Raw genomic sequence first — 8,359 nt, 5'->3', positions numbered from 1 at the left:
AGCACCCACCCCCCCCCGACGCTCGCGGGCGCTCCTCCTGCCGCGGGCACTGCTGCCCTCGAGGCACCTTCCTGCTGCTGCCACAAATGCCCCTGGAGGGCTTTCCCAGCTCACCTCCTCCACCACCGTCACTCCCCGTGACACTCCTCCATTTCACTCCCTTCGCCGCCCTTAACAACACCCAAAGCCCATTAAAAAAATACATTAATTGTCTGTCTCCCCGGCCAGAATTTATGCTCTTTGAGGGCAGGGTCTTGCTGTCTTAGTCACGACCTTAGCCTCAGAATCTCGCACACACTAGCCGTTTAGTGTATTTGGTGAACGCCTGCCCCCTTAGATCTTAACCTTTTCTGTGAGCAAGGAAAGTGCTCTGATTTTGGTGTTTGCTCTCCCGCACCTAACAGAAGTGTGCATGCCGTGGAAACAATGTAAAATGAGGTGGGGGGTCCGTCCTCTCTCGTGAAGTGTTACAGACCAGCCACATCTCCCGACTGCACATCACTGCACTCCTCTGGACGGTACCCGCCAGCCAGACATACCGTAAGAAGGATGAACGCAGTCCTGGCTTTGACCCCGCACCCCGCGTTTCAATGGGAAGCACAACTCAAGGCTGCCGGCGCTCGGGGCTGCAGGGACCACGGAGAAGAGCAGGAAGGTCACGGGCTGGTGTTTTCTCTCACTACACTTTCCTGCCCCCGAACACAACTGCTTTACTAGTGTTGGAATCCCCATGAAGCAAAACTTCCAAAGCAATTTACCTTGAATAACGACTCATCAAGGGTATGTCCAAGCACAGTATTTTTAAGCTGCAAACCATGAAATCAATATAGTGTTTCCATTACTCACACTTTGTTTCAATGAAATTACAGAAAATAGCAGCACACACTGTAGTAATAAGTGAGTAATAATACTTACGTGTGTGGAGGTACTAGGTAGCGCTACAAGATCTATTTCTTACTGTGGGTCAATGTTTTCAAGAGCGTAAGTCTCTGGCCTAAAGTATTATTTTCACACGTTTTTATTCCATTAAAAGCAAAACAAAATCTAAATCCATACTCATAGAACAGAATACACTTATTTAAAGTTTTGACAGTGTGCAAAATTAAAGTTTGGGTATTTAATCCAAACTTTAACATGAGTATTATCTTGTAAGGTGATTCCTTCCCTTTAATTAATAAATAATACATTAAAATATGTATTATTCTGGAAGCAAATCATCTCCTAATTCTTCATCAGCAAAATCATCCTCGTCGACTCTCTTTTTGGCTGCAGTTCTGGGTCTTTCTATTTGCGGGCCAAGCGGATCCACATAGGAGGCGTCTAGGTTTCAGAACAGATGGTTGCATTAGAGGAACAGGGAAAAACAGCAAATGTGAAACCAATGAGGCTCATCTTCAAAACTAAACAACCCAGACTGAAGAGAAATGCTCTCCCAAGTCATGTAAAACTTTTGTCTGTGCTGGAAAACCCTTAATAACGCCCAGGTGGACGCGTCTGCCAGGCCCGGGCACTTGCCTAGCTCCTTGTTACTGCTGCTGTCGTAAGGCTCCTCCGTCCTGGGCAGGGCTCGGAGCTGGGCGCTGAGCCGCTCGCCTCTGCTACCGGCACTACAGTTCTGGCCACCGTCTGGAAACACAGAAACAACAACACACGTGTTCAACACGCTGGGCAACATCACACTGCATTACGAATCTCAAAGTCTACTTATTTGTCAAGAAACAGGAAGGCTGTTTCATTCGACAGCCAATTTCCAAAGGGTGTAATTCTTGTTTTCTGAAATTTAAAAGAAATCTCATGTTGGGAACCTATAATATAGTCAAAGCATCACTCAAGAGTAGGCTTTATGCAGACCCTTCCCACCATGTGCTTGGAGACACTGGCGAACACCCCCTGGCGTGGAGCAGGGCAGCGGGTGGGGGGAAGGGGCTGGGCCGTCGCCCGCGTGGAGCCTGGGAGCCGTCAGAGGCCTGGGCAGGTGAGGAGCGGGAGAGGCTGGGTGAGCCTGGCCCAGGCACCGCCCCCCCAACTCTCTTCACATGCCTGGAGAACACATACAGAAGAGGTCTGATGTGCCCGGCAGAGGAGGATAGATTCTGGCCCAATTTAAGGAAAAACCTTAAAAGGATTATAGAGTCCAAATATGGAATGGAAATAGTGCATAAGAGACGTTCACACCCAAGACAGAATAAAAATTAGACTGAAAAACGCAATAAACCATTAAGTATCACACACGGTAAACGACCAACAATTTTAACACGAAACCTTCATAACCCAGTACGCGGAGTCAGTCAGCAAACCCGCTGTCCCCCAAGGGCAGACGGGGCCGCAGGAGAGGCCACCCGTCCGGCTCCCGGCCTCGGGAACACGCTGTCCCTCTCACCCCCCATCCCCGCAGACACTACGGGGCGGCCATGTGGCCTGAACTCGTGGAGCTCAGCTCTGCCTGTGCACATGGATTTGATTTAATTGTTTTTCTCAACTGATGTTTTGGCACCGAGCTGTTCAAACCTGAAGCCAAAATTTTGCATTTAAGGGTAATGCATTTTTTATTTCAAGTACTTAAAACAAGTTCATTTCATTTTAAGCTTATTCTGTAAAAAACAAACTGAAGTACTGAAAATCCTGCAAAGCTCTAAAGCAAACGCTGCTGCTTCCCAGTGCGATTTGTGTAAGTGATAATAATAACACACTGTTTGCCCAGCACCGGCGTGTGCAGGCGGGTCTCACACCACCTCCCGGGGGGAACCCCCTGTGGGTGACGGAGCCCGGAGGCTGGGTGACCAGAGACTGCCACATACGTGAACGTGGGTTTGGTGGTAGTAGTGGCGGTGACCTTTTACATACACGAGGCTGCATGTAATCTGCATTCTCTCCTTTGAGATACAGCAGTGGTTCTCCAGGTGTGGTCCCAGGACCAGCAGCAACAGCTGGGACCTGGTCAGAAACACAGGGCCCCGGGCCCGTCACTGGGGATGGGGGCTCGGGTCTGTTTTAACCAGCCTTCCCAGTGACTCTGCTACACACTCATATCTGAGGACCCCTCGTGAGGAAGGGCGCTGAGGTTAATCAGCAAATTAACAGAGAGACCAGGCTGCAGTGAGACCAGTCTGATGCACAAAAGAAGAACAGTTTTCAAGGGCCCTCAGGCATTTCAGAAACAGTCATTTTATACAAACGAATAATTATGATGACATGTTTCCTATGGTCTTCTCTCCTAGGCAACACTTTTAAAAACCTAGTTGTAGGCACTGCACTTAATTTTAACACATCATACTTAACCAGCTCCAGGCTGGCCTCACCTGGATCCATATAGAAAACTGTCCCTTTCCCCTATTTGAGCTGCGGGTCTCGTCCAGACAGAGCGCCAGAGAGTGCCGGGCTGAGACGTGCGCCGCTGGGTCTCCCGGGGCAGAGGTGGAAGGTGGTGGGCCCCGGGCACCCTTCAACACGCAGGTCGTGCTGGGAGCTCCTCCAGAGGCCCGAGGGATGGCCAGCGACCTCGGCCCACGGGGGGCTGCGGGGGGCGGGGGTGGGGAGGGGACGCTGCCCAGGGCGCTCCGGGGGGCTGCGAGGCGAAGCAAGGAGGAAGCCCGGCGGGCTCAGACCCCAAAGCTGGGCGGGCCGGCCCCCGGCCTGGGCGAGCTGGAGGCGGACCGAGAGCCAGGCTCCGGGGACAGGGAGGGGCCCCGGGAGGAAGTGGGGTGTTGGCGATGATGGGAAACCAGGAACAAAAGGGCAAGTGTAGAGAGAGAGAGAGAGGCAAGCCCCCTGGGAGCCGGGAGCTGCTTTAAACCCGCCCCAGAGCCAGGCCCACGACCCCTGGCCTGCAAGGCCCGCGGCCAGAGCTTCGGCTCCAAGAAGCGTGTTTGTGCCCCAGGACTGCCTGTTTGTGCTGGGCTGAAACGCGCTGGATGGGAGAAAGGAAAACTTACTAAGAGAGAAACGGCAGTGGCGGGGAGGCTGGCCCAGGAGGCGCCCTCCTCTGCGCGGGGTGGCACCTGGGAGGCGGGCCGGGGGCCACTCTCTGGGTGGACACCGTCCTCCGGGCTCCGGCTCAGCACCGGCAGCTCTCAGGACACCTCGCTCGGAGGGCTGGAGTCTCCCAAGTGGACCCTGAACGTGAGGACCCCCGGGGGCCTCAGCGACACTTCACAAGCCCACGGTGACCAGGGCAGGCCCTGCGGACCGAGGGCAGGCTTGGTGATGGGTGTGCGTTAGGGACCGCTTGGCTACTCTGAGCTCAAGGTTTTCAGCGGGACGTGGAGGACCCTTAGAGGGTGCTGCGTCTGGTCCTGGAACTCAGTAAGTAACTGACGCTTCCCTGGGGGTTGCTCCTTCAAGGGGCGTGCAGTTCAAGGGCTCGCGCCTCGGCCGCCTGGCAGGCTTCCTAAGGGCAGGCGAGCGAGAGCGGCGGGCTGCCCGGACCCTCCCCGAGGTGCTTCCACGCTTTTGGTAGACGCAGGCCCATAGCCCCTCAACGACAATCCAAATTCCAAAGAGATCTAAAGCCAGCTTTCCAGGCAGCAACACAACTTCACGTCAAGAATAAAACCTGACTTGACCTGCAGCTATTCTGGGCCATTACTTGTGAATGCTTGTGAACTACTTCAGTGCAGCGTGAATATTCACGCTGCACTGAAGTAGTGAGACTCCTTTGACTTGGAGATACTCCCCAGGGGAGGTATAGGGTACGTGGCTAATGCACCACAATACATACTTCTCTAAACTCCGCAAAATGCTGAATTCCACCGCAGGTGGCCCCGCTGGACAAGGGACGGAGAGCTGCCGGGACAGGTCTCCAGACCAGGACCTGGATGGAGGGCCACCCACACGCGTGGGGCGGGGAGGGGCAGAGGGGGGGAGATGAGGGGCGGCCCCGGCACACGCAGGACCCAGGCTCAGGGCCGCCCTGCCAACTTCGCAAGCTCTGGGTGATGGTCCCTGGGACCAGGGACCCAGGCCAGGACTGGGGGTTCTGCTGGAGCAGCGGGACTGACCCTCGGAGAATCCAGGCGTCCCGCTGGACCAGGCACCGCACTGGCTGTCAGCGCCTGGGCGCACCTAGAGAGCAGAGCTCCGCCCTCGAGGATGGTCTCCGTCCCAGCCGCGTCCCCACCCCTGCCAGGCAGCGCCCTCAACAGATCAGGGCTCGTGTGTCTTTCCAAGTAGATCCTGACTTCCTTGAGGGCAGGGGCCCCGTCTCATTCGTCCCCACGTCCTCGGCACCCAGCGTGCATCCAATAAATGAACAAACGAAAGAAAGGCCTCCCTAAACCGAGGGTCGCATTTCTCTTTGTCGTGACTCCTGACCACAGACAGACACAACAGGATGAAGTCGGGTCCTGTCTGCACGACGGTGCTATTTGTGGACATGATACGGATCCCAATTTAGCATTTGTTTTTCTAATTAGTCTCTTTAAAACCATCCAGTTTCCCCTAAATATAACTTCTACTATCCCCTGAAGTAGAGACAGAAGGTAGATTTTGTTGATGGGGAAAAAGGGGAGGAAAACTTAACAAACTCTTCTTATTAAGTAACAATGTCCCCAGCAGTCAGAGAATCGCCCAAAGCGACAGCATTTGCGTGACTGGTCCAGAGACGTGCAGTGGCCACGGCTGGGACCACAGCCATGCCACCCAGTGCCCAGACAGGCACCACTTCTACACTACAAGTGTAAAGGTCTGTCAGCATTCTGTAAGACGACCCCAGGTCCCATGGCGCCTCCTTACAACGTACATCTAAAACATGTGACACAGTAAAACCCACTAGTATGGACACCTGTGATAATCTACCCAATGTGAACTGTCTATTCATCAATTAGCAGAAACAGGTCCGTTTATTCAGGAACCAACACCCACTAACACCTACAAACACTCAATTACACAGCAGGCTGATGCTCACAAAAGTAGAGTAGGTGAGGTTTTACTGTGTATAAAACTAACAAACAGGACATTTTCAGATGACTTCAAGGTGCTTCTAGAAGCCCATGTACTAGAAATCTGTCAACCGGCACCTCCGGGGGGCAGAGACACTCACCACTGCCAGCGCTCCCGTCTCTCCTGCCGCGGGGACCCCCGCTGCCGTCCCTGCCAGACTTGGTGCGCTAAAGCAAGAAGGCGACACGTTAGAAAGGACATACTGGACGTCAGCTGTACTGTAATGAAAACAGGAATAAATGATAGTCCTTCAAGGTCAACAATAACCAAGAACCGATTTCTAAAACACACGTTAAACTGTGCGTCCCTTAGGCCTTACCGTCCTGCCTCCCGAGGCTGGGCTCACTGGGAGCGGCCCCTGAGTCGGCCCCGCAGGAGGAAGGCCCGGGCTGCCTTGTAAGTAAGGGGGAAACCCTGAGAAGGGCAACCAGTCCTACAGACACGCGAACGGCACTCAGGCCTCAAAGTGCAGGGTCGTCCTTGCTTCTGCAAACAACTTAAAAACCAAGTATTTCCCAGATGTGAAAGCTCAGGTCTTAAACGCAGTAGCTGAAGGGGTGGAGGGAGAAGGGGACCTTGCGAATGGGCTATTTCTGCTTTAGCCCCACTTGACATGATTAAAGGACAACAGGGTTTTGAAAGTCAACTTCCACAATAAAGGCACTGTTAAATCTCACAAAGTACCTAAGATCTGCCCAACAGTCTACTTTCTTAGACACCAACTCACCCTTAAGACATGAGAATTATCTTCAAACTGTGACATTCTTAGGTTTATTTTTACATTGAACGGTCACGCTGTGCTGTGCCTAAGTTAGAGCTTTTGATTAAACGCTGACTCCAGGCTCTTGTATGAATAATAGTTTGTTTGGAGAAGAGGGTAGTCAGTGAGCAGACACAGACGGCTTTTGACAACTATTTACAATTGGATTGAAATTTCTTAACACAGATTGGTATCTTATTTAGATCTTCAATAACGTAAACATAATTTCATCATTAATTCAAAGGACACCATTTATTCCCCCAACCCCGACAACTCCCCAAATATTTATAAATTATCAGGTCACGGATGGGATTACTGACATTGTAGTCTCCTAGGAAGAAAAAACAATTTTTTTCAATGATTCAAGACTCATTTCTGTAGAGATACAGATGTAGAGAAACAAATGTATGGACACCAAGTGGGGGAAAGTGGCAGGGGGGTGGGGTGGTGGTGGGATGAATTGGGAGATTGGGATTGACATGTATACACTAATATGTATAAAACAGATAACTAATAAGAACCTACTGTATAAAAAATAAATAAAATAAAATTCAAAAAAAAAAGACTCATTTCTGTAAAATGAAACACTCTCCTAAAACTTAGGACCTTCAAATATATATAAACATGCTTGAGTTTTTTCTATTAAAAAGAAATCTCCCCAGAACTCCATCTCTCCCTCTGCCTTCACAAACAAAAGAAAATCTAAAAATGATGCAGCAAAATATTTTAATATCTCTAATCAGATTTTATTTCAGAACTTGGTTTTCATCTATCCATAGATTAATAATTGCCAGCATATCTATAAGACCTAGACAATGAATGATAAAATAATTACACTCATAAAGACAAATGTCCATATAACTTGAAACTTTTTTCCAAATCAAATGTGGGAAAAGATCTAAGAAACTGTAAGCTTAGCACAGGACAACCTAGGAAAGTGAGCACGTGCGGCGATGACCGTGGCCCCGTCACACTGTCCTTGCGCCCGTCTAGAACCTTCCCATGCTTTGGCTCTCACCCGCCTTTGCCTAAGTCACCCCGTCACGCCCTTGCTTTTTTCCAGCCTGGAAGCCCCCTGCCATGGCAAGCACGTCTGCATCAAGACCCCCAGGTCCCCGCGTGGCCTGCTTCGCTCCCGGGAGAACCCAGAGCCGGCTGACTCAGCCGAGCCCCATGGACCCGAGTGGACCGGCACCCGCCGTGGGCTCAGACTCCGTCTTCCTGGGCCCGGGACCGCACGCCCCCTGCCCGGTGTGGCCTCCTCCTCGTGGGCTCGTCCCCCGGCTCCACCGGCTCCTCCGGCCAGCCCCCCTCACTCCCCGAGGCCCCCGCGACTCCACTCACTCGTCTGTGGGCGGAGGTCAGGGTTCTCGTCCTCTTCCACCCATTTGCCCCTGGAAATCAATAAACCCCACCGTGATCAGTCTTGTGTCCCCATCGCCACAGCAGCCGAAGCAGCGAGTCCGCATGGAGGTTACAGAGACGGCAATGTCACAAGTGAGACCAGAACGTTTACCAGCACATAGGCTCGATCAGGTTCTAAGTTTAAAGCAATGTGACCTGTGGAGACTCGGCCAAGTCTCTCTCAGACCATCCACCCACAGAGGCCGGGTCGCAGGGCCTTCAGGGGACAGAAGGAAGGGGAGCCCTCAAAGGGTCAGG

General features: G+C 52.1%; 1 protein-coding gene across 6 annotated transcripts in view; it reads right to left on the bottom strand.

Moving 5' to 3' along the window:
• Positions 1-77: 77 nt before the first annotated feature.
• IFT88 (intraflagellar transport 88) overlaps positions 78-8,359 on the bottom strand; it is a 74,499-nt gene continuing 66,217 nt past the window's right edge. For 4 of the 6 annotated variants that reach the window (XM_068526657.1, XM_068526658.1, XM_068526660.1 and 1 more), the window contains 3 exons: positions 6,038-6,104; positions 1,520-1,626; positions 78-1,324 (listed from right to left, as the gene is read on the bottom strand). In XM_068526657.1, coding sequence (XP_068382758.1) covers positions 1,199-1,324; positions 1,520-1,626; positions 6,038-6,104 — 300 coding nt within the window. In that variant the 3' untranslated portion in view covers positions 78-1,198. The remainder of the gene's footprint in view (positions 1,325-1,519; positions 1,627-6,037; positions 6,105-8,359) is intronic. The other 2 variants (XM_068526661.1, XM_068526656.1) reach the window with 1 other exon arrangement.

The sequence above is a fragment of the Eschrichtius robustus genome, chromosome 18 (genome assembly GCF_028021215.1).
Source record: "Eschrichtius robustus isolate mEscRob2 chromosome 18, mEscRob2.pri, whole genome shotgun sequence".
Lineage (NCBI taxonomy): Eukaryota > Metazoa > Chordata > Mammalia > Artiodactyla > Eschrichtiidae > Eschrichtius > Eschrichtius robustus.
The sequence above is the reverse complement of the archived record's forward strand: the minus strand, read 5'-3'. Positions and strand labels throughout refer to the sequence as shown.